A 25,411-nucleotide genomic window follows, 5' to 3' on the forward strand; every position below is an offset into this window, starting at 1 on the left:
TCTCGTTCGACCTCGTTCGGTCGTCCCTCGTTTGACGAGAACGTATATCGCGTATAATTCACGTGTGTACACTACGATCGATAAGAATTCGACGCTTTTTCCGATTCGGAGTAAATAAAGCCACCGACAATTAGTTCTTTTCAAAAATTAATATTAAATCCGGTTCCCTCTTTTTTATATACAATAATATACGGATGAACGACGGACGAGCGTGACGAGACTGCGCCAAAAATATTAATTAAATTTCGTCTATGGTTTTCAAAGGGTGACTTTTACATCGCGTCACACGGAGAGCTGCCTTCTACATTGCTGCGTAAACAAAAGAAACGACCCGATTCTGTTTGCGTTCGAAATCTTTTTTTTTTTTTTTTTGTGAAAGCCTCGATTAATCGGATTCGAGCCTGCCTCGGGAACAAAACAAAAATCAGCCACTATATAAGGTTTTTATATTTATGCGAAAATAATCGAATATCGAGAGCGCTTCATCAATTACATCGTAAAATTCAATTGAGATTCAAACTATACGCGCAGACCCGAACAAATACAAATGGGCTCCTGCGTTTAATTTCGAAAATTACTCGGCCGCGAAGATCCTGCGTATTTTATATTTCATTAAAACGAGAAGGGCGAAGATATTTACTCGAATGAATGAAATTCCTCTGCGCTACCTCCTTATTCTATAAACCGCGAGCATCGACGCTCGGCTTGTGCTGCCTTGAGAAACACAAAAAAACAGAAAAAAAATATAAAGAAAAGTAAAAGGCGGTGGCGTGTTACACGAATAACAGTCGATTGGGCCTTTGACTCCGCTTGGCCCCTAAGCTTTTTTATGCATATATAATACAGCGAAGAGAGAGAGCTAGACTCGTAAATCGCGAATATATATCGGCAGAATTAACGCACACCCACGCCGCATAAAAAGAGAGAAAAGACGACAGAGATGAGTGCGATATGGAGTACATTATATGTGCGAGTAAAACGCGCTCGTCTGTGAAAAAAAAAAGAAAGACAAATAATCTAATAAGACGCGCGCGGCGAGAGCCGCGAAGCCGAGCGCGTAATATACGTCCGACCGTGTAGGTATATATTTCTCTCTGTAACAAGCTTACTTTCCTGCGTGAAGAGCGCGAGAGGCTATACGTATAGCTAGCTTCCGTCACTTTTAAATCACACAGTTGTGTATCGTATGCTATATACACATATTATATCGTGTGTCTGCTGTACACCGTAGGGCACTTTGCATACATTTTTTCTTATTATTATTCTTCTTCTTATCTTATTCCTCTTCTTCTCTCGTTCGTTGCGATTATGAAATTCGATCCTCGCGAGCGACTGTACTTAGCATTTGTAATATACATTCATTCAGATTGTACACCTGTCGCGTTTTGAGCTTTTCTTTCGACCGGTTTTTCAGCGTACGTGTGATACAATTTGGAACACGAATGCATCTCATCGCACGCGCGCGGCTGCATTATCGACGAATTATGTAAACGAACTCGCAACGGCCAAGGGCTTGGTGCAGGCGTTGTGGTGTTCGCACAATTCGAAATTACACGGCGAATTATTTTGAATTATTTTGTCGCGGTCGGCGGCTCGTAACGAAATCAACGCTTCCAGCTGCTGCGCGTTCGCGAATTTCTTCGCGCGCAGAATTTCAATGCGCGAATTATCGCGTGTATATGTGTGGGCGCGCGGGACAAGTTGTATATCGTATTGATTTCGTTCGACGAAACTCGATATCGGATTAATGGCGCACGCATATTGGTCGGCAAAACTTGAATTTCAATATAATTATTTTTCTTCGCCTCCCTTTTCTTTGCACTGGAGGACAGGTATTGAATTCGAGCGAATCCACGGCCAAACAATGGAATCCATAAGTGACGCGCAAAAACTTGTATTATCGACGCGCGGATTCACATTTAGCCTCGAGAAGTCGCTATCTCACCGCCGCGACTTCCATCAAAAACGTTATTATTACGAGGTTATACGTCGAGAGCTCACCCCGGCAGGATTTTCAGCGTAATTTAAGATCGAGTTACGCTCTCCGCACGTGATATTCTTTGATGTTTTATACGTCCTCGCCTCGCTTCGGCCCGTATAATGAAAATCACTACTTTCGTTATTTTGCCGCGGATCATTATCGCGTAGGTAATAATTTTCGTTTCGACGTATCCCAAATTGTCACTCGATGTGTACGTCATAATTTATATCTCTCTCTATACGGTACACTTTTCATATTATACGCGTTATAAAAGATCAAAGTTTTTCATCCTGTACGCAGGAGCAGCTCTATAGCCGTCACATTAAAACTTATCAGAAGTAAATCCAATCATCGTCGAAAGCTCATCTCAAAATCAATAATATTCTATATAGGAGTCGCGGACTGAAATGGCGTCATCTAATCAAGACTTACGTGGTGCTAAAACTTTTTGTTTTAAAAATAAAGCGTGTACGTACGTTCGCTGCTTTGGCGGGATTTATTTATACAATATATGATACGGGCGAACTTTCACAGTTATTTATACTTGTTCGCGTTCGATTGATCGGACACTGCAGCAGCAGCAGTAGCAGTAGCCCCGTGTACTATATAGCTATGTACATCGCTCGTCGATGCGTAAAGTATTGATATTTAACGAAGATTGTATCACGTATACCGTCAAATATTAAAGCCATTTATTATTGTTATTTTTTTTTTTTTTAATCTGAGGAGAAAATCAGGAATCGTATACGCAAAAAAAATTATTAATCGAGGAGGCGACGACACAAACGTATTTCGTGCATCTATTTACTACAAAATCAATATTCGCTCGTTATTCGCAGGAAATCGTGTTCTCTCTCACACTCTCGCGAGCGGGGGCGATAATATTAAAAATTGCCTTTTAAAAGATATAAACTGGAGCGAAGTTTTCTCTCTCTCTCTCTCTCTGCTCCAATTACGTTTTATGCGCCGCGTGGCAGACGTGTTTACACATGGGCATCCACGATATGTCAAAATAATTGATGGTGCCTCCGATACAATCGAAGATATACGCACGTATACACAACACGCGTCACGTTTGTCGCGCGATCATCGCAACGCGAAAATCTTAAAAGGTTCCCCTTTTTTGTGTAAATCGATTGTGTATGCACAAGATGCTTCGATCGCATCTCCCTTCCCCTAATGCGATTTATATATGAAACATTTTTTGATTTCCGAACACTTTGAGCTTGAGAGCACGCGCGTATAACATAAGTACGTGACGGGGTGGGTAAAAAACTTGCCTCCAGTTTGATCGTATATTCATGGGCTTTTTTGCACTCGACGACGACGACGACGCGCGCTTTTACATTCGACGAGGGGCAAAACTGCGTTACGTCACTTTATTGCAATACTTTTATGTTGACGCGCAGCAAAAAACATTTGTGCTTAATAACCAAAGTTTCGGTAAACTGGGCGCGTCGAGGTTTAGAAAGCCGTTGTTTTGTTTTGTGTAACAAAGGCACGTAATAAAAATTGATTTAGCTTTAATGCGATGCTACTCGCTATTTTTTATCATTAAAGCGGTGATTAAAAAGTAGTCAAGGATATTCATTTTAAAAAATAGAGGATTTCGTGTAGAAAAATTGTCTTTTTGAAACCTATGTATATAGAAGTATATTGGATCAAAATTAATACACTAATTTGCCTTTATAAAATCATTTCTACTTTGCCACTTGCAGATTTACAAATGTAAAGATACTCGCCATCTGGTGGCGAATGCTGGCTTTCATTATGATTGAATTTTTATATAATTGTTTAGCAATTTCAATCAAAATGTTTAAACTTTATTATTTGCTTGGAGCATGTCGTAAAGCCAGCGCTCAGTTCATGTGGCAGATTTTGAACTTTACGTCCGCTACCGAAACGTCAGCTGTGATGCTGTGTTTTGAGCTTTGAATCGAGGTGTTCTTGAAATCACCAAAGCGCTAATCAAAGTAAAGGCTCAAACCCAATCGAAATGAATTCATTTTGTTTATTTCTGCTTTAAAAATAATTTATGTTATTGCATTTTGCTGCATTTTTGGTACACTTTATGTAAAAAAATAAATGATTACTCATAAATTAATATTTAACAATAATTTCAAGTAAAAGTACCTTAAACACAATTTAGAATCGATCGCATTAATTTTAATGTCTGATTTTAAATTAAATCTGCATTAAACTTCTGTTTGAAAATAAATTTAGTCGATCGCGTGGCTATAGTCTGCTATACGCAATCGAATTTGACTTTCTTCGAAACGAGCTCAAAACTTATTAAATATTTATTCCTCCACGAGCTCGAGATACGTCCTCCGATTTCACCGATAATGAATCAACTTCTGTTGAAACTCGCAGCAAGTTGAAACATCGAGATGTAGAGTGTCGGGGCGAAGATTAAATAAAGGTGAGATCAAAATTTATCCTCGAGATTGTGTTAATATAGAGCTCTCTCGACGTGCGCGAGCTAAATTTATGAGCAAATTATTTCATTGCCACGCGTTATAATCTCCGTAAGCTCGGACGCAGGATCTAAATCTCCAGGATGAGGACTTTCTCAATTTGACTTTGCAATTGTTTTAATTCTTAATTGTGATAATATTTTAATACGACTCTCGCGCCACTTCGGTTTTACCTCGTTTCATCGCGGAGGATTCTGCACGTGTAACGCTTGCAGCTATGCTACGCGCGTAAATGCATGATTATATGCGTGGGTGTGCATTGATAATATCCTCTGTCAAATACGTACGGTATACATAATATGTACCTCATGCATAAATGTAAAAATAAGATTAAACCGAGCCTTTATAGAGCAGCTGTTGGAGACACATACTCGTACACAATACATACTCTCATCTACAGCTGATTGATTATTATGCGAAGGGTCAGCGTCGAAAAACTGGCCGTCAAATTCGAGGCCTCGTTTTTTGTTTCGATGCAAATTATTATAATGACAGCGTCGACATGTAGGTGACACATTGTCGCAGCGTCTCCACAACTCAGCCATTCTGGCATTATGTAAAATAACAGACGCGCACCTGTAACAGTAGTAGTACTATAGATACAACGAGTAAATACACAGCGGTTGACGCTAGGAAATTTTCAGCCACTCCTAATCCAGCGAGTCCGCGCGAGGTGGGGGCGGGGGGGCCGATACATTAATTCGTTGACGACGGCGACGCGAGGACCGGCCTCTTTATGGCCTCGTGGCTCTACTGCTGCTGCTGCTGTTATCAGCTGCTCAGGGATTTTGGCCTGCTGCGCTAGAGCCGAGAAACTAGGACACGTCGCAGTACTACGATGCCACTACTGGGAATGCCGACCGTCGACGATTTTGCTCGCGTTACGACGACGATGCTATGCTTCTCTTAAAAGATTTTCCAATTTCCGCTGTTGTTTCATTGATGCTGATGCGCACTATTTTACAGCCACACGCGACGAGGCCTATATAGCTATCAGTTTTGCTGAATAAAAGATTGATTTTATTTTATGTTATACAAGTTATTAGCAAGCTGGCAAGATGCTAGCTCGGGATTTTTGTGTCCACGCGCAACTAAATTAAAAGACTTTTTCATGAATTGTCGCGTTAAATTAAATATATAATGTAGATCTGTATAATGTAGATCTGTTTATCCACAAACACTTGTAGATAAACAGATTTAAAGGTACTCGCCATCTAGTGGTGATATACTGACAGCGTTCACGTGGCAGTATATGGTGTAAGGGTGAGCATGTGAGTATGTGGTTCACGTGGCAGATTCTGAACTGCACACCGTGTCAAATGTTTAAATTTGATTAAACATAATTAAATCTTTTTTATTCATCAGCGCATTGAATATAGATTATGTGATTGCTTTTTCGTCCAGCTTATAATTATAATATATTTGCCAATTACTCCTTCTCATTACAAAAATCATACAGAAAAGGATCCCGTACATAGGATTGGTCCAAACAATAAATAGAAATAATGAAGTATAATAAAAAATAATAATAAAAAATAATCATGTGAACAAACGGAGCAGTACTCATTCATTTCTCAACAAAGATCTCGTGTAAGAGTACCCTAAATAAAAGCTCATATGGGTTACGTTAATTTCAAAGTCTGATTATACATTAAGTCAGCATTAAATTTTACAAAATCATCAAGTTGTGCGCTCAGTTTACGAAAATAGTCGCACGACGCAAGTAACGTAAGTATAAGCGACTCGATCGTAATACTCGAGCGATCGTTCAACCGTTGAGATGAAAAATCTCAAGAAGCTCCAGCACGGGTATATAAAGTTACGACGCATATCGAAGCCGCAAAGCGCATCGAAAATGGCACGCGTGTCTCTCGAACGTGCATATACACACACATCAGTATGCACTCTGTTGCGCACTCAGTTAGACGTAATAAATTGAAGGAGCCATACGTATCGCACACACACATATATACAATTGTCTGTATATACGCGTGGGGATCTCTCTCTCCCTTTGCTCTAATTTACAGTGCAATGCCGCAGCGCTCAGCGCTAGCAAAGCGATTCGCCTTAATTTGTCTATGTGCGCGCGTTTAAATGTATAATACGCCCTGAGTTTCTCGAGATAGTCGTCGTCGTCGCCACTTATTATTATTGTTATACAGTATAAACCGGCGGCGGTATTCGCGCGGTACATATACAATTAACTAAATCCTTATGTAGTTTTGTGCGCAGTCGCGTGTATTATACGTACATATAAGTCATGCCGCCGCTAAACCACACATTTACAGCCGCATATGCGCGGCGTACTGCAACTTGTAGTACCTTATACAACTATCTTTGGGTACTACATAGAGAGAAGTGCAGCATCTCTCGCGCGAGCTCCGCGAGATTATGACGATTCGCGCGCCAGTTTACATATATAGGGTGGCTTGGGGCCGTATATATATATATATTACACGCTATATAATATATGCGCATAGAGAGCAAAGCCACCGAGTCCCGCGAGCATCGCTGTAAACGCGTAAATGAGTTTGGGAACTTTACGCGTAACGCACGCACTACTTGCGCGCGCGAGTTCAAAGATATACGTGCACTACAATGTATGCGCTTAATAAAGCACGCGTATATTATGTGTAGGCATTACATCGATACGCGTATGCAACCGAATTTAATGTGATATCACCGGAGGGGCTTGGCGATTATATGATATATATAAATTATTATAATCCGCCGAGGTTTCCGCTAAATGCACAAAACGCTTATCAATTATACCCGAGCTCTACAGGCGCTTCGAAATGTTGTTGCGTTGCAGTATTTGGAGGAGCAAGCATAGTTGAACGATAGTTGAAAATAAAAGCCAGTACATTTTTGACAATCGTGCAAGATAGTTTCGTTAATCTAAACAAAACATAATATTATATACCCAAAAGCACAGCTGCCAGGCGCAATCAAGCGCAGTTCTGGCTCTCTTCCTCCGCCAGAAGAAATGCAAAATTCGAATATTGCGCCGTGTTTATACGACATCTTCCACGATCAACAGAGATGAAAATGTTGCTCCTGGTCTAGAGAGAGAGTGAGAGAGAAAGAGAGAGAGAGAGAGCAGTGGCTCGTTTGAAAACTCTCGGGGCGTGTGATAAGCCTCCTCTTCTCGGTGTGCACGTGTCGCCCGCCCGCCCGCACTATATATCGACCGAAAACTGTCGCGCAGATAATTGGATTTAACCAGCGTTCCTCTCATTTTCTCTCGTTCTCTCTCTCTCTCTCTTTCTCTAACCTTTGAGCGAATGAACGTATAATTTTCACCCGTTTCTGTCCTCTTTGCTGGATAATACGGCCGATTCTCTGTGAAATCGAATAGCCAACAAAAAAAATTACGTTTTCTATAATTCGGTATAAAGAAGACTCGTTGTTTCGAGTTTAGATTAAATAGCATAATCGTTTAGGCCTTTATTTAGAAATGAATTTAATTATGTCGCATTCATTACCAGCAATAATAATTTTCGATGACAAAATCGTTGTCAAACTATAACTTTTTTTTTAAAAATCCGAGCTTTGACTTACATACAACTATTGTTACTTTCCAACTTTATAAATGCCAGGATAATATTTTTAAAACCCCGAGTTTTGACTTATTTCACGCATCCACCAGTAGATGGCGAGGACATTTACCTGTGTACCCGCAAGTGGCGAAGTAACAATAAATGTATATAAAATGTATAAGGTATTGAAAATTTAGTAAAGAGGTTGAGATTTCGAATGCGTCTTTGAAAAATCGCCAAAAACTAAATCAACCTCAATCGTACTCGCTTATCTTGAAACATTTTAAATCGCTAGCTTTGCTTAACAAACGCTGGGCATTTTTACTAGTTTGCTAATTTGTTATAGTCAATCGTTAACGAAAAAGTGGTATATTTTCAATGAAACTATAAACTCGACATTGTGTGTCGAAACCAATGGGTAATGCGTTAAAAACTGCTGCGAAATTGTCACTCACCTCGAACATAGCGGTCCTTTTCCATGTCCCAAAAAATAATCTACCAAGGAGGTGGCGAATGAGCTAAGATCGATCTCTGACAATTCTGTCACTACAGCTGCTGCTGCTGCTTATCTCTTTTCCTCGAGCCTCGTCGCTCGCAATAATGTATATCTTCTATATATTCTCGCCTCGAGATCAGTAGCGCGACATCGCCACGATCGTCCCGATCATCGCCGCTGCCGCAATCGCCCGCGACGTTGTTGCTCCGGTTGACGCCTGCAGTGTCCGCACTACGACGACGAGTCCTCGTACTCTCGTTAACTTACCTGTGGTACGATACACTCGTCGCCATATACACGACGGCGGGGAGATAAGTGCGCCGGTTCCAATACGTTGACGATTGGACGACGATGGCAGAGAGCAACAATCACATTTCTTTTTTTTCTTCTTATCCGAGGATGTTCCTAAGCGCGTGTATTATTACGCATCGAGCAGAAAAAACAACTGCAACTCGGAGAAACGTCGACACTTTCATTATCGTCGCGTGTACTACGTATACGGGGATGCACGCGAAGTGCACACGCCGCACATTCGTATACGTAATAACATCGATATATTCGTCGCTCGCACACACGCGTAGCCAATTCGACATTTGCCAGCGCGCGTTTATTCCATAAGCATTTACGCATACCGCATCTCCGATTTATCGAGTGATCTATCCGGTGTAAATATCTCGCCTGTTTATATTCGTTATAACGCACGTGCGTCGTGTGCACTTACGTATACGCGATATGTATAAACACCGGGCCGCCTTCTCTGTATATAAGCTTGTCTGCCGCCGCAAGCACGCACTTGCGGGAGAGTATACTCGCACGCGTTTCTGCTGCTGCACAGAGAGTGGAGTGTGCATAGTGCGAGCTAGAGTAAGTCGCGAAACACACACACAGCTACGTGTATAGGTGTATATAGGATGCAACAGAAGAGAGAGAGGGAACGCGCGGAGCTCGTCCGGATTTATTTGTTTGAAACTTTTCTTGCTGCTGCTGCTGCTGCTGTTCCGCCGGGCGCGTTCGCTCGCTCGCGTATTTGAATCGGAAAAAGTAGTCTGTGTATACCTGTGTGTACGGCTATGTGCATATATATAGCGTATATATAGAGCGCTGTGACAGACGAGCTAGTTGGCACATTGTATATAATATACGCGTGTATTCCGTATTCCGCGTGTGCATATACTACTTGCGAGTTGCCGTGTATTGTTTGCGATTGTGCGAGAAAAAAGAAGAAAGAGGATATAGAAAAAAAGGAAGGAAAAAAATATATATATTCCTCGTTTCCTCGTCACCAGCGTCTCTTTCTCTCTGACGCTTGACTCTCTTTTTCTCTCTATGCAGTCGGTGGTAGTAGTCTTCAACAGTCCTCCTCCCCTACCCCCCTACGGACTTCGTGAGAGAAAGAGTGAGAAAATCCATTGCTGCGGAATAGAACGAATTCAATGCACTTTTCTCTCTCTCTCTCTCTCACTTCGACTGCAGCAATTCCCTATCCTCCACGTGTATACGTATATAGCTCGACCTGTAGTAGTCTCTCGCGAGCTCGTGACGATTGATTGTTTCTACTTAGTGGTCGATGCCTTCCTTTTTTTTTTCTTCTATCAACCGAAAGAAGAATATAATCATGCTGCAGCAACTACCACTCGATTCTCTCGCGCGTGTATTTTCCCTCCACCTCCTCCTCCTTCTTCTTCTTCAACCTTATTTTCCTCCTTTTCTTTTTTCTCTCGCACACCGTTCAGCGATGGGTGAAAACACGATGAGAAATAGAGGCGAGCTTGCAGCAGCAGCAGCGCTGATCGCTTTTCCGGAACAGCAGCTAGTAGTAGTGCTCGATCCGCTAGTACACTCGAGGCACACCGCTGAACACGCGCACGCACTCGCGTTATATATGTACGTTATTATATACGACGACGATCGCTGCGTACACGCGCGAGCTGGCACGCACGGGGGCCAAAGTTATTCGTTGGCGTTATAAACCACTTGTGTGCGCGGATGCGTGCGCCGCAATTAGCGCTGCGTGAAGAGAGCGCGAGAGATAGTCGCGCACCTGCAGCGAGCTTTCGAGCCGATGCATCGCGCGTACATGCGTACATGAGCGCGTTGGAAATCCACCGCTGTCGTATCCACCGTTGTTATATTCGATATAACGCGAATCATGCATTCGTCGATGAAGAGCTTTATTAAGCTCGTTTGAACACCTTGACTCGAGGTACACACACGAAAAAAGAATTTCCACGAATGCTCGATACTCTCTATGCGTCGAAGATGGCACGAAAGCTCCGATTAAGCGACGCGGCGAAGACGGAGGCGGCAAAGCTAAGGCACAACTTTCGAAGTAATAAGCTTCTTCTTCTGCGTCTGTGACCAAGTTAAATCTTAAGCGCGTTACGTAACGGCGCGCAAGCATGTGTGTACGAGCATCAAAGCTTTCCCTTATAGTCGCGGAGCTTTTCGCTCCTTTTTTCCCGTCTCTCGCATAAAGTATAATACGCGGCAACGCGGGTATACGTTATGTACAGCCGCGCGCGCGTGCGGACAATGTGTGTAACAAGTTATAATAGTGGTAAGCGTATATATGAAAAAGGGCGAAACGTAGGTATTAGCGACGAGTTTTTCCTCTTCTTCGTATAAAATACGTACGTATACGCGTACACGTCGACGCGGGTAAATTCGTTTAGCCGTTCGTACGTATATACGTTGTATTATATTCACCGGCTGATTAGCGTCAATCTGCGCGCGAGGTCTGCAGCTACAATAGTAGCGTATACATATAAGCTTATAACATTACGTACATACATCGTCCGAGCTGTCAATATATGTACGCACGTGTGCGCGACTCGAAATTACACGAAAAATGTTCCCTTTGACTTTGATCGCGATTTCGGGTTGTTTATACACGTCCCGTCTACATATCTTACGCGTTACGATGTGGAACGCTTGTGTCGTATATATTGCGGCTTACGCACACTCGTAAATTGCGCGTACTTGTATATGCACCGCAGGCATGCGCGTGCACGCGTCGAGTGCGTACTCCAACTCTCGGTACTCGAAGAGTAAAAGAAAGAACGAAAAAAAAGGAAGGAGAAAATAAATCCGGCTCGGGAGGCTTCGCATCAAAAACCAGAAACTGCATTACGGAGAGAAGTCGAGCAGTAGTCGTCCTGTAGCGTAATTCTTTCTTTTTTTTCTCTCTCACGCGCGAAAATCGATGTTTTATATATAAACCATACAACTATCTGATTCACACTCACTGTATCGCGGACATCGCACACGCGCTGGCAACGACGATCAGAATCGACCGCGCGAGTGCTGCGACGAATTATCGGAAGAAGCTTTTTTTTTTTTTGATAATCACTTTTTTCTCTTTATTTGTCACACCGATAATTTGATCGGTCGACGAGCGAGCGCGCACAGAGAGCCGCGCGTGAGACACTGTATACGGAGAGAAAGATAGAGAGAGCTACGATGAGATGAACCAAGTTATATATTATATATATTATAGTGACGATAGCGAAAACACGTGAATTATATATATCTGTATATTAAACGGGTGCGTTGAGCGCGGGGTGGCTGGCACACTGCTTCAGGGCAGATGAGCAACTGAACTACGGAGAGACAGAGAGGAGAGCGCCCGCGAGAGAGAGAGAGAGTCACCGCCACCGCCACCAGCAGTAGCAGCAGCAGCAGCGCAAGCTCGCGCGCACAGAAGCAGTCAGCAGCCGTAGCAGTAGCAGAGCTTGCAAGCACAGCACAGCACACGGCCGGTTCGCTGATGCATCGTTCTCTCTGTCGCTCTCTCTCTCGCTGCTGCTGCTTCTGTCTACGTTATAGAGCTCGTGTGTACGCGAAGGCGTTACACGGCGCGCGCAGACGCGCAACGTGCGCGCACAGCAGCAGCACCTATAGCACACGGCTCTCTGGCTAGCTATAGAGCTCTGCTCGCGGCCTAGAGAGCTCGACGTGCACATAATAGTCAAGCTCTCTCGCTCACACCTCGTCGCACAGCATCGCAAGCTCACCTCGTACACACACACATGTACACACACATAATGTACAGGTAGCGAGACACGCTGCATAAATGTGTACGTGTAGCTGTGGCCGGAATCTCATTCCCGTTTATTTTTACATATTAGAGCCGGTATCCGACGCCGAGCGAGCGAAAGAGAGAGAGATAGAGAGAGAGATTAGACGATTGCATTAGACGACACGAGCTACATCGTGTACGAGCGTCGTGTAGCGGCGGCACACACACACACACACACATGCGCGCACATATTATGTCAGTCTGAATTTTTCGAACCGAGCGAGACACGCGTGTGCGGTATACACGTTGTGTACTGCTACTGCTACTACTACTACTACCACTACTACTGCGTTAAAGCGAGGGGATATTTTTAGGGTTTCGAGTCGTGGTTATAAAGAAAATTGCGATTGCAAACATTCGCGACGTCGTCTACTGGCCGTGATATGCAACGAACGTGATAAATAAGAAGATGCGTTTGTTTTATGAAGTAGGATTTTTGCACTTTTTCTGAAAATTTGTGTATTGGTTGCAACGAAAATACAATACGCATGTTAATCGAAATTCACTAGTTTCGTAAAGGTTGGTCAGACTGTAAGAGATCTTTTTTCGCCAAGTAAGAAATTGTAAGAATTAAGCCTTCGTGAGAGGGTAAAAGCTGTAATCAACGAAGTATATCCAGCAATCTAAGCCACTACACACGTGACTTCTTTCTTTTTTAAAGTTAGAGAATGAAATTCGTGTTTTATGATTGCCATTAGCCCCCATTGCCGAAAGTAACGATCTAAACTGCATTATATCGTTCGAATACCTGTTTTTCTTCTTTTTCACCTTTTTCTTCTCTCTCCCCCTCGTCCAAAGAATTTCAAGTATTTTCTTAATTAGCAACAACTCCGGACTCTCTCTCTCTCTCTCCTTGCACTTTACTCCCCACGCCTGAAACAATTAGATGTTGAGCATTTCTGAGTAAGCAAAAACTACGTAGGATTATAACTACTGCTTCTGCTGGAGAGCTGCCACGCGGTTCCCAGGGCCATTTCGTTTATACGACTTACGCCGCGCATATCCCACATTTGCAACGGTATATACGTATACTTTTTATATTTAAAAGAGGAGAGAACTTTTATAAGCGAATAAAATGTTCTGGAAAACATTGAAAAAAAAAGAGAAGCAAACCAAACAAAGTATTGCGTGAAAAGAGTTGCGGGCAAAAGACCGCGCGCACTTTTCTGTAGAGGAAAATTTTTTTGCTCCGGCCCCTTCTCCGGAAAAAACTCCATAAGTAACATTTATCTTACCGTATTCTCTTGTAAATTTTTTTTTTTATATATTTTTTTTCAGCCATGAAACTTGAGCAAACTCCTTTCAACGTTTATGTTATTTGCGTGAAAGCAAAGCGATAAAGCCAAACCTTTTCCCTACGTCTATCTTTCCTTTTTTTCTTTTTTTTTTTACTCCATGGTAACTTGAAAAATGACGCGAATGAAAATCTGAGTTCATTTTTCTCCCCAAAAATAAAAACGATCGTCGCGGATAAATGTATTCATCATTTGCGGAATGTGCGCGTCGCATTCATCGAAGCTCATATAAGCTCGCGCTTGAAAATTTTGCGGAAAAATTAATCACCGCGCGCAAGCGCCATTTACGCGCGTTGTGGAGCGGGAAGAAGGCACGATCAATCATCGTGCGTGGCTAGACTCAAATACCTCAGACTTTATAACGAGCGTACAAGTTTATCAATATTATTTGCTCTAATTTCGAGGAAAACGAAATCTTTTTACCTTCGATGTCCTCTTATATTGTTAATTTTTTATATTTTCCTTTAATTATCATGTCAATCAACGTTCGACATTTTACAAAACTATTAACTGAGAAATAATAATAGATTAAAAAATGATCGTGTGATGAACATTTATAAAGCTAATTTTTCACGTGGACATGTTATATTTGCTTGGTTCGATGGTATTAAACTTATGATTAATGAGATAATTATTTTTTGTAATTTATTTACTTCAGCATACAAATTATTCCAACCAGGTCTATGCTGTACATGAATGAATTTAAGGTCAATTATGTGTTAGAAAGTTATATATTATTGATAAGTAGCTGTGCACTTTTTACTATCAATTCAACAAGAAAATTTACATTAGAATTCATGGAAACTTACGTTTGACTCTCAACTTTTTCGGTGTCTCAAAGTTTTTCTCGGGATTGACAATTTTTTTAAAACATCTCTACTTTATCCTGATCTGTAACTGAATTATAAGAAACACTATTTTAGTTCAACGCCATAACTTAAAATTTTTTTATTGAATTTTTGAGTAGGATTTTTCCTCCTCTTTCCACTGTATAATTCAAAACTTCAAAATTTTAATTTTGTACTGAGATACAGCTATTTCCGTGAACCTGTTTCCTATACTATACTTATTTAGATTTTATGTACTAATATTTATCAATATTTATTCCTAGATGCTTTGATATATGTTGGAAAAGGTATAATCTATTGAGCATTTAAACAAATGAAGGGGTTTTTATGAATTTGAATTATTTGAAATCAAAATGATGTAAAAAATGATCAAAACTAAATAAAATATTCTATTATGAAGTATATAATCATATAAGTCAAACCCCGAATCTAGTAAAATTGCCGATTCAAAGCCATCGCAAAGTGTCCATCAAACATTGCCCTGTGAATTTTAGTAAAATTCCGGATCGTTTCAGGCTATCACTCGTGTTCGTCGAGTCGTAATCAGAAAAGAAATTTGTTCTTTCGTCCATTAAATTCAACAACAAGAACCGACCGTGTAATATACGCATCAATCGCAGGACGAAGGAGAGTAGTTGAAGCGAGAAAAAATAGCCCCTAAAAAGAAGTAGTCGTATTACTCGTCGGTAAAATTCTCGGTCATTTTGATGCCACTGCATACACGTCTACTCACAGCAGCACAGCCCGGAGCTCGTCGTGCGCTCGCTTTATCTCGCAAGCAGCCTTTTGCGCGCTTGCATACACATTTACCATATCGTGGGTTATGTACCGTTTACGCTTCAGCTCGGCCAAGTGATGTGTGTGTGTGTGTGTGTGTGTGTGTGTATTCAGCAGGGCAAGGCTGCATCGAATAAGCCATTACTAGGGGTACGTGAGGCCATAGGGTAAACGTCGCACACACGTGAACACACACACATACACACATGTGCGCAGGTCGGCGAACGTATATTTATGCGGTGAGACTCGCGTTGTATAAGTATACAGCAAGGTCATTGTGCACCCTTTTACATACGTGTTGCATACATAAACTCGATGATCGTTTATTTTAGCCTCCGCGTTATGTAGTGCGAGGAAAAGCTCGACGTTAGTCTCTCGGCTCTCGCATCCACATTTACGCATTACGGCATTAACTACTTCGCTTTTTTCCCCCGCAGACCGGGGCAACTTGTTCATTTTTTACACAAAATTTTGATCGCACATTATTGAAACCCCACTACATTTGGGCCATTTCGATGAACGGCCGGCTAACAAATTAAAAAAAAAAAAAAAAAAAACAGAAATGTACGGAAAATTTTCCAAAAGCGCATTATATCCTTTCTCTACCTCGCGCGCACAATGGAGCAGACCAAACGCAGTTTATGAACAAACGAGAGCTAAGCTCAAATGGAATAATAAACACGAGGGTATTCAAAAAAGTCTACCTATATCGGCATGGTAAGGATTTCGAACGAAGTGCGCGCGCGTATCGTAATGCTCGTTGAGCGCGGGAATTTAAAGGAATTTAAAAACCCGTGTATATAGAACTGCACCCTGTGAGCATAATCTATATATAGGCGTAAAGCGCATTGCTCAGCCGTGCGCGTATTATATAATCTTCGCGCACGCGGGCGCAATCTGATTATTATCTTTTCCCAAGAATTTTCGGGCAGGAAAAAAAGAGTGTAAAAATAAAAAATAAAGTAGCGAAGAATAGAGAGAGAGAGAGAGAGGGTGAAACAAGCGTGCATGTGCGAGCAAGAAACAAGTGTGACTCGCTGCTGTTGCTATACTCCATGACCCAGTTACGTGTAAAATTTCCTCTTCTTCTACTCGACTCTCGCGTGTTTCGGGCAAGAAGGCACGTCTTAAACTCCGTGTATAGTCGCGCCTCGGCTCTCGACGAGAACGAACAAGCGCACATGTGTGTATAGCTATGTATATGTACGGCAGGTAACAGACTCTTTTGCACCGCTCTACCGTATATACTGCATACGTGGTACGTATATGTATACACCGGGGCAGAAAAGCCTTTGCCATTGTTAGGGAGAGGGGTCCAATTGCGCTGCGGCCGCCGTTGCTATACTGCCCTTTAATCGCATCTTTTTTTCGCGCGCTACAAAAATTTTATTCCGTACCTAGATTTCTCTGCCTTCGTCTATAGCAGCAGCAGCGGCAGTAGCAGTTCACACAGCGTCTTGCAAGCAAAAAAAAAAAAGAAAAGAAAAAGGTGAAAATGGATGGTAAAGATCAAAGGCGAAACACAAAGCTTTTCTCGACCACTGGAGCAGCTCTCTCTCTGTACATATAATATATATCGGGTACAAGCGGATATATATCTGCGTTTTAACGATAAGCTCTGCGCGTGTAACGGAACGAAAAAGCAGCGGCTTGTGCGGTCGCAGCCTGCCGGGGAGATACAATCGGTTATACCTCCGCGTTAATTAATTCCCAAGGTGGATTCGTCGTCTTCGATATAACGCAGTGCGATCAGCTACTACTACTACTATATATGTTTTACAAGCTCCGTCGATACGTATATACATAGTGGTGCATATCTGTATACCCATTGCACAAAAGGCACATGCACGCAGTCAGACAAGAGCTCGCAGGAGTCGAATGTGGCATCGATTCGCACGAGCTCGTGCTTATTAGTTTGCGCTCCTGTGTGTACGTGTGTTTGTGTGTTATATAGGCAACGAAGATCTCCGCAGAGCGGAGAGAAACGAACACAGAGAGCTAGAGATAGAGCGATATAGAGACAAGATTTACTATAGGCTAGCGACGCCAACGACGCACTTGAAGCTCTTTGCCAATTGGATTCGTGCGAGAACGTATACTATACGATCGTCTCTGTGTCTGTGCGCCTTTATATCGCAGTATATATCCGAGCATCACTCTCTGCCCGTGATTTCTCGAAATGGCTGGCATACATATAAGCGTATGCGTTCGGTATTATGTATAGCGAAATGTTAAAGCCTATCGCGCCTCCGAAGAAAATAATGCCTTGCGTGCAGCTTTCTCTCAATTTTCGGCATCTTCTCTATTCATCACACGCCGATCGGGCGGAAAAACTTCGATAAAAATTGACTATACAAAGAAACGTCGATGAAAGGGAAAATTCGATTTTCCGAAACGTAATTCGTAATCAAGTGCTTTCATTGGAGGAGGAACATCTGCTTAAAATGCGTTTGAGCGCGTATACGTACATTATAACCAACACACAATTTTGTACAACCGAGAAATTCGTAAATCCTTTTGCCTTAACGAGTAATGTTTTCCATCCGCGAGACTCGACGAGAGATAGTTCACAACCAGATATATATATTTTGGCTCTCGAGAGCGTGCAAAATTGCATCGTTATTAAACGACGCGCAATTGTCCCTCTTTCGCGCGCCGAGCGATATAACAATATTTCGCGCGTAACGGCTCGCAGCTCTCTAAAACCCTCACTCTTTCTGCATCGTGGCGGGCTTTAAATAAACCAGCTACCCCCGCCGGAATAAATGAATAGTTTTACAAGAATAAAATTTGCATTCAAATATTGATAATAATAAAATGCCGTGTATCGCGTGGTTCTCGCGCAACGGGAGGGGGGGCTAAAACAAATTATTCCCAAGCTGAAAAACCGTCGTCGCGTCATTGAGAGCCGTGGCTCGTGACAACGCCAAAGGAGTTGAGAAATTTCAAACGGAGAGTCTCGGCCCGGTGACTAGCGAGCCTCTACCCTTTACGCTCAAAGTCAAACGTAAAATACTCGAGTTTCTCTACAGTTTGGAGCTTGTGCAACTTCGGTCTCGTTTGAGCCTGGCCTCGGTGATTAAGAGAGCATCGACGATGAGACTTTGTCGAGCAAACATTTTGCGAAAAATCTTACGCCTCCCAACTGTAAACGCCCGAAATCGTCGTATAACGCTCTTTTTATCGACAAAATTTACATGCTCGAAAAAGGCATTAAAAAATAAGTATAATCCTCGGCGCGGTCATAAAAGCTCGAGGATATAAAAACGCAGTTTTTGGCGCGCGAAAAAGAAGGACACGACGCGGCTCGAGGCCCGGCCTAATATACGCAATTTATATACGGCGAGTGCCAAGTGAATTTATATTCGCGAACTTTCTTCGTGTTCTATTAGGCCGTTCGTGCACGGTATATATGCAACTCGCTGGTGATGTTGGTGCGGGCGTATTTTAGTCTCTCGCCTCTGCAGGGGTTGCTCGTTGAAACTCTCGGGTGCCGAGCTTTGACAAGCACAAGACGTTTTAATCTGTGCTGCTGCTGCTGCTGCGAGGGGCGAGGGACGCTCGGGATAACTTCTCGTTTCCCCCGCGCGAGCGGAAAGAGAAAGACAGGGCTGGAGTAGGTCGCGCGCGACGAGCGACACACGTACCGTCTGAATGGGATAGCGCGTGTATATACAGACGACTCGAGTTCGGCAAGGAGCTTTAATAACGATTTGCATGTAAATAGGCGTCAGTCGAAATTCATGATTCTATTACTCGCGAATTTCTTCCTCGTTTTGTTCTTGTTGTTGTTTTTGTTTGTTTTATTTTTACGAAAGAGAAGCGGCGCAGCGGCTTCCCCTTATCGGTGTTCCAGGATGTCAGCCTTTAACTTGGGTAAACTGCAGAAATTGTACAGATCCCTTACAGCACGATCGAGGTGAGTAATAAAAGCGCGACGCGTAATTGATATCTCGATTCGGCCGCGCCACGTAATCGCGACCATCTTCACGCGCGAGCCACGATAGCCGGCGGTACGCAGCTGTACGATAATTTCAACTTCTGCTACCACCGCTGCTCACTCTTAAAGTTGACTCTCGCGCGCGACGTTACATTTTCACACACACATACACACACACACACACACACACACACACACACTCGCATACATTCGCAAAATGACAACCAACTGCCCGGTTATCGACGACGGTTACAGGGACGAAGAGATGCCCGATCGGGCGGTTCCCGACTTCGATTGCTTGCCCGAGGTGTCCGAGTCCGACGTATCCGCGTCCGAGTCCGGCCGCCAACGTAACGACAACCACGTCGGCGCGACTCAGCAGGAGGACCAGCAGAACCAGAACGAGTCACCGTACTATGCTGCGTCGACTCGATTTTCCTCGGTTATGAGTATGTTCAGTCAATTCGGTACCACGGAACAGGAAGTGGCACGGCAGATGACGGGACCCGAAATTCAGATCTCGTCAGACGATATGACGGAGAAGGAAATCATGATGGAGGCCGCTGGAGAGCCGGAAAACATGCTGCACGCGGATTTCTACAACAGTGAGTACCCGGAGTTTCATTTTATTTTCATTACGATCGCGTTGCCGAGAAAAAATACTTTTTGGATTAATTCGAGCGTAATACGAAACAAAAGTATCCAAGTTAAGCTTGTTCGGCGTACGAGCGGTAGAAATCTCGAGGACTCGACGCGATGATTGTATCGTCGTGTTGGCCCGCGATACATTCCTGAACGCGAATGTAAATATTTTGAATCTAACGCGGACTCGGCACTGCGCGCCGTTTGACGATCGAATCGATCGTCGAATTTTCGAGATTCTTCTTTTCGTATTAAATACTATGAAAGGTGTTGAATTTTAAGAACGATTTTTTTTTGCGATATTTTTTCAGAGTTCGGCGATATGTTCGACGACCAAGATCTCAACTAAAAGGACGTCGAGCAGTCATTCACGGCTACCAAGTAATTTCAAATATTTTCATGTAAATTATGAAAGCTGTGACCAGATGTTTCAATAAATAATTTTTCACTCAAAATCCGAAGCTTCATAAAATATAACACACAAAGCCGCATCAGATATAAAACATTTTCAAAATACGTTCTCGTTAAAATCGGTAAGCCAAGTTTCTCGAATACCTTTTCAAAAAAAAAAAATAAATTCAAGAAAGAAGCACTTTCTTTCCGAGGTTTTACATATTATACATGTGAATGCGACGTCCTCGTGGATATAGCAAAAGCTACAGGTCAACTTTCCATTATGCACTCAAAGAGTTTATGCAACGGAGAGAGAGAGATTCGCTCGCCAACCGAGAAGTAATTAAAAATATATCACCGCTGAAGCTTACGAGCTTTATTCCTCGCGGATGCTTAATCATCCTTCGTCCTCGTCCTCTAATCATCCAACTTTTTTTATATATATACGCACTGATCCCAAACGTATAGCACAAAAAAAATAGAATTTCAACGCGATTCTCGATTCAAACAAGGGAGAGATTTATTATTATTTTACGAGGCAATTTTCATCCGGGATCAGCTGTTCAGAAAATAATAATACTCTACAAGTCGCAGACACAAACGAAGCGAGTAAACTGAATCCTCGGCCTTTTCCGATTAAGTAAGTATAAGTGTAAGTATACGAGAGTCGACGTTAAAAATACATCGATATCATTCCCTCCTTCCGCGTGTCAATTAAAAGTAATCGATTCGTTTGGTTCGTCATACACATTGCGCGATGCGACTACGCAACACCGAGTCGTCTGCACTAATTAGTGCGCGACGCGCAACTAGATTCCGAATTATCGCGCGATAAAATTGATTGTGATCGAAGCAGCAGCAGCAGCAGCAGCTGGTGCTGCTTTCCTCGGTAAAACACACACAAGCTCGACTCGCAATTGTTGCATTAAAAATTAAATAAAAAGAGAGAGAGAGGGAGAAAAAGTCAGCGAGTATCCTCGAGTGCTCGCCCGGGCGCTTCAATTATCAGCTGCTCGGCAACCGGGGGAGCACAGCCCGCAGCCACTAACGAGCGATTGAAGCACCTATCACGCGGCGGCGGCAGCGGAGGTTTGAAAAGCCAACTCTCGAAAGATTCGATATATAACTGGGCCATACGCGTACCGCAGAGGTATATATAGGATAAAAATCGATCGAGTATCGAGGATCGCATCTCGCAATTTCGTTGATCAAAACGCAGGAGCAAAAAAGTTAATTACGTCCGAATAGTTTGGCCGATGCTCCGTGATGCATTTTTTCCTGCGTGAATAAAGCGATCTACGTGAATCGCACACTCGAGATGGAAAAATTTTTAAAACACGTTTCATCCGCGTGAGATTCGAGCTGGAAGAGTCGCGACTTTCATTGTAAATCACTGCAAATGGACCCGGGCACGATGTTGACATCGTCGCGAGAATAGCCTCACAATAGACGTGGCGCCACAAAGCTCGGAAGCGCAATTAGCCGCTACTTCGAAAGAGAGAGAGAGACGGAGATTATTAAACACTCGCATCCAGGACGATCTCACACAGACACGTACACACGTACAGGATTCTTTGGAGCTCGCGCTCCCGTCGTTCGGTCACGAGAGTTCTTCGTGCATGAACAAATTGATTGATTTCCGGTATTAAGTCTCGCGCGCGATAAACGAGAGCTCAGCGAGGCAATTTATACACGTGTGTGATGTATATGTATATGTCATATATAATACGCGAGAAATGTGCACAGGCGCCGGACAAACGATCGTTCGACGTCGCTGTGCACATATAACTATTGTATTGTATGGCTGTGATACGAAATTAGTGTACGACTATTAGCCCGAGGTGGCGCGTACTTTATTCCATTGTAAAACGGCTCTCGTTATACGGGCAGCTTACGTATTCCAGTAAAAGGCCGGAGGAAGGACGCCACGACGACGATTTCATTTATTAACTCGTATATCGCGTATAGATATATAACGATCCGCTCGAGCGCTGCCAAAGGGGCTGCATATACTATATACGATGCATGCATAAGGGATGATGCAGGGCACAGGCAGAGTATTGTGTGTGCTGCAGCTCTGCCGCTGGCCTACTGCTCTCGGCGGCTAGTGGATGGTAGATCTCATTATATTTCGCTATAGTAGTAGTAGTATATATCATGTATCGCAAAGAACGAAAAGTATAGAAGCTAGAGAAACGAGAGAGCGAGAGAACGACCTGACCGAGCGAAGAGGGAAGCGAGGGACTATAGCAGCAGCAGCAACTCGCTTGCACTTGACCTAGTATCATTAATTACACGAACCGGCCCTCGAGTACATGCCTCTGCACACATTCGTGCCACGTACGAGAAGCAGCAGCACGAAGAAGAAGAAGAAGCAGATGAGGGAGAGAGAAAGAGGAAGAGAACGAGGGGGTCTGCGTCGAATCGGTGCAGTGACGACGACGACGACGACGACGACGACCGTCCGCACCGCCGCGCGAAACAAAGAGAAAAGACCGCGCGACTGCGGGGGTGGGTTCGCGGAGCTGCTGTGCCGCAGGTTCAAAAGCTCGTGTCGTCGAGCCAGAGGCGCCCGCGAGAGAGAGTCAAAGTGTAACAAGAGGAACCGTACATATACGTTGTATAATATACCTGTGTATATAAGGTCGCTGACGGTACGGGTCTGGCCTGGGCGAGCGCCCGATGGGTCGAGTAGAAAACTTATATACATGCATGCAGCACCTATATGTATATACTTGTGCACGTCCATTCGCGCAACATCGTGTGCAGCTATATATATAACAGCTTTGCGGTCCAAGTTGGTACTGTGTGTGTATGTGTACTTCTTGGCCCTTGTCTCGCGCTGAGCAGCAAAACGTCTATATTATATAGACGTATTTACATGTCTCTGTATAATGTTTAGTTTAGGGAGTATAATTGTGTATAAGTCGGTGCACTGCGCGGCCAATGTAGCGAGACACAGAGAAAAGAGAAGGAGAGAGGGAGAGATCAAGTTATCTATGCAAAAGCACTAATACCATCGACCGCAAGGGCCGCCGCCGCCGCCGACGCTTGTGTATATACCGAGGAAGCGAAGATACGTCGTTAGGTATTATCTATGTAGTCCGGTGCCCGGTTGGAACGCCGCGCGCAGCAACAGTGTTTCTCTCTGTAGTCTGTATCTACTGTACTGAGCGGAGCTGCTTCGTCCTCTCGTTAAGATTTCGCTTCGCGTTCGCAAACGCGCATAGCTGACGTGACGAGCACAGCTATATAGCTCCGTCATTATATTTAGAGCCTTTTTTTGCCATGTGCTTTGACGAATACCGCGTGACATATATAAATTCGAGTCAATTTGATACTGTGTATTTGATAGAGGTTCAATGAATATGAAAAAAGCTTATAAATGCAAGGAAAGGAAGCAATTTTGTGAAAATTATCCGAATCTTCGCAAAAAATATTAATAAAAATCGTTCGTTCTCTTTTTGATGTCTTTATTTGGATTATGAAATTTGAGTGTTTGTATTAAGTAAAAAATACTACAAAACTTGAAATACAAAATGAACTAATAAAAATAACAAATACATTACCTGATACCAAATAATAGCCTAAAGCAACTGGTCATCCGATCTAAACTAATACTAGTTTTTAGCGATTTTTCTTGAACTATTATGTTACACATATCAAGTGCACATTTTAAATGACATGAAAATTACATTTTAACTGTTTCAAATAATTCAAACCAATTCTCGACGAATGTTGAAAAGACAATTCTAGTTTAAGTCTCTGACAATAGATGGCGAGTATACCTTTATCTTTGAATCTGCTAGCGGTAAAGTTAAAATAATTCTATAAGTCGGAGCATGATTCTGGAAAGAGCTCACAATATTCTGGACATGGGCTTATTTGTAACCTCTAGATGAAGGAGAGACACGAGAAGTAATGTAAGTCTGTTAATCAATACAAATAACTTATTACTTTTAAGAGGGAAACTTCTTACCAATGAATTGTTAAAAGTTTTTTTGGTAGCAGAAACCCCCGTCATACATCACGCACCATCATACAGATTGCGTTATCTTTTTGCGTGCACGAATAAGTCTTGAATATTTAAAGTTGAGCTTTTAAGAAGTTTAGATAATACACTTTCCTGCGAGGGGGTTTTAATACTTTCGCATAATGGACAATTATTATGAGCTTCTTTTCATAATTACAAGGATCGCCGTTATACCGCACGTATATCGTTAAAACTTTCTCGGAAACTCCAATGGGTCACTCGTACAACAAAAAAGAGTCAGATAATCAACCTTAAAAAATGAGCGAGATTCCCCGCGTATAAATATAAAAATCGAGCGTGCATGATTAACTTGAATTAAAAAAAACAGTCGTTCTCAAAAAAAGTTGAAATTTTTAATTAGATTTTGGCATTAACGTACCACTTTTGTATCGTCCGTCAAATATTAAACACCAGCAAAAAAAAATCAACGTGACAAGGGACAATTTTTTTCAACTGCCATTAGAAATCAAGGACGAGCTAAGGACGGGGACGAAAAGCTCCCTCTTATAGTACATCACGAGCAAATTTCATTCTAATTATACATTTTAGCTCAATGTAACATTTCGTCGGTATAATTTTTCCCACGTATTGAGATTGAATTTGCAACAACAAAAAATTCAGTCTGCGAGTATTTTTAGCTATCCTAGGCCAGGACTTAATTGATCAACATTTGACTTGTAACGTATTGCACCTATACACGACGCAGCGCGCGTAGGAGAAACCCGATATAGTCAATGACCCATAAACGAAATTAACATTTTCGATTAATCATTCTTCGCGCGACAAGATGGGCGAGAAAGGCAAAGAGAGAGAGAGAGAGAGAGAGAGAGAGAGAGAGAGAAAGGGATGGATGGAGAGTGCTATTTACTCGCTGCATCTCATTTGCAAGTGAAATGCGCGAGAGATTAGAAA

The 25,411-nt window shown here is 42.7% G+C and overlaps 2 protein-coding genes across 5 annotated transcripts in view; one reads left to right on the forward strand and one right to left on the reverse strand.

Annotated features, from left to right (window-relative positions):
* The window catches only part of LOC106656175 (calcium/calmodulin-dependent 3',5'-cyclic nucleotide phosphodiesterase 1-like), a 160,680-nt gene extending 148,611 nt beyond the window's left edge, over positions 1-12,069 (reverse strand). For 2 of the 3 annotated variants that reach the window (XM_014376882.2, XM_014376878.2), the window contains exons 1-2: positions 11,843-12,069; positions 8,453-8,938 (exon numbers count right to left, since the gene is read on the reverse strand). In XM_014376882.2, coding sequence (XP_014232368.1) covers positions 8,453-8,477 — 25 coding nt within the window. In that variant the 5' untranslated portion in view covers positions 8,478-8,938; positions 11,843-12,069. Of the gene's footprint in view, positions 1-8,452; positions 8,939-11,842 lie in introns of those variants that run through there. The other variant, XM_023460184.1, reaches the window with a different exon arrangement.
* Positions 12,070-19,114: 7,045 nt separating this feature from the next.
* On the forward strand, positions 19,115-20,528 carry LOC106656157. 2 transcript variants are annotated; one of them, XM_014376851.2, is made up of 3 exons: positions 19,115-19,410; positions 19,687-20,036; positions 20,385-20,528. In XM_014376851.2, exons 1-3 carry the CDS (start codon positions 19,235-19,237, stop codon positions 20,420-20,422), a joined length of 564 nt encoding a protein of 187 aa, XP_014232337.1. In that variant the 5' UTR covers positions 19,115-19,234; the 3' UTR covers positions 20,423-20,528. The 2 variants fall into 2 exon arrangements, with proteins under 2 accessions (XP_014232337.1, XP_014232338.1); XM_014376852.2 differs by lacking the exon at positions 19,115-19,410 and having other exon boundaries at positions 19,502-20,036.
* The last annotated feature ends 4,883 nt before the right edge of the window (positions 20,529-25,411 follow it).

The sequence above is a fragment of the Trichogramma pretiosum genome, unplaced genomic scaffold (genome assembly GCF_000599845.2).
Source record: "Trichogramma pretiosum strain Unisexual culture from Peru unplaced genomic scaffold, Tpre_2.0 scaffold40, whole genome shotgun sequence".
Lineage (NCBI taxonomy): Eukaryota > Metazoa > Arthropoda > Insecta > Hymenoptera > Trichogrammatidae > Trichogramma > Trichogramma pretiosum.

Coding starts and splice junctions, on each gene's coding strand:
- LOC106656157 (XM_014376851.2), top strand. CDS start 19,235: ATGATTCTATTACTCGCGAATTTCTTCCTCGTTTTGTTCTTGTTGTTG. Junction 19,411..19,686: donor TCCCTTACAGCACGATCGAG/GTGAGTAATAAA, acceptor CGACGGTTACAG/GGACGAAGAGATGCCCGATC. Junction 20,037..20,384: donor GCACGCGGATTTCTACAACA/GTGAGTACCCGG, acceptor ATATTTTTTCAG/AGTTCGGCGATATGTTCGAC.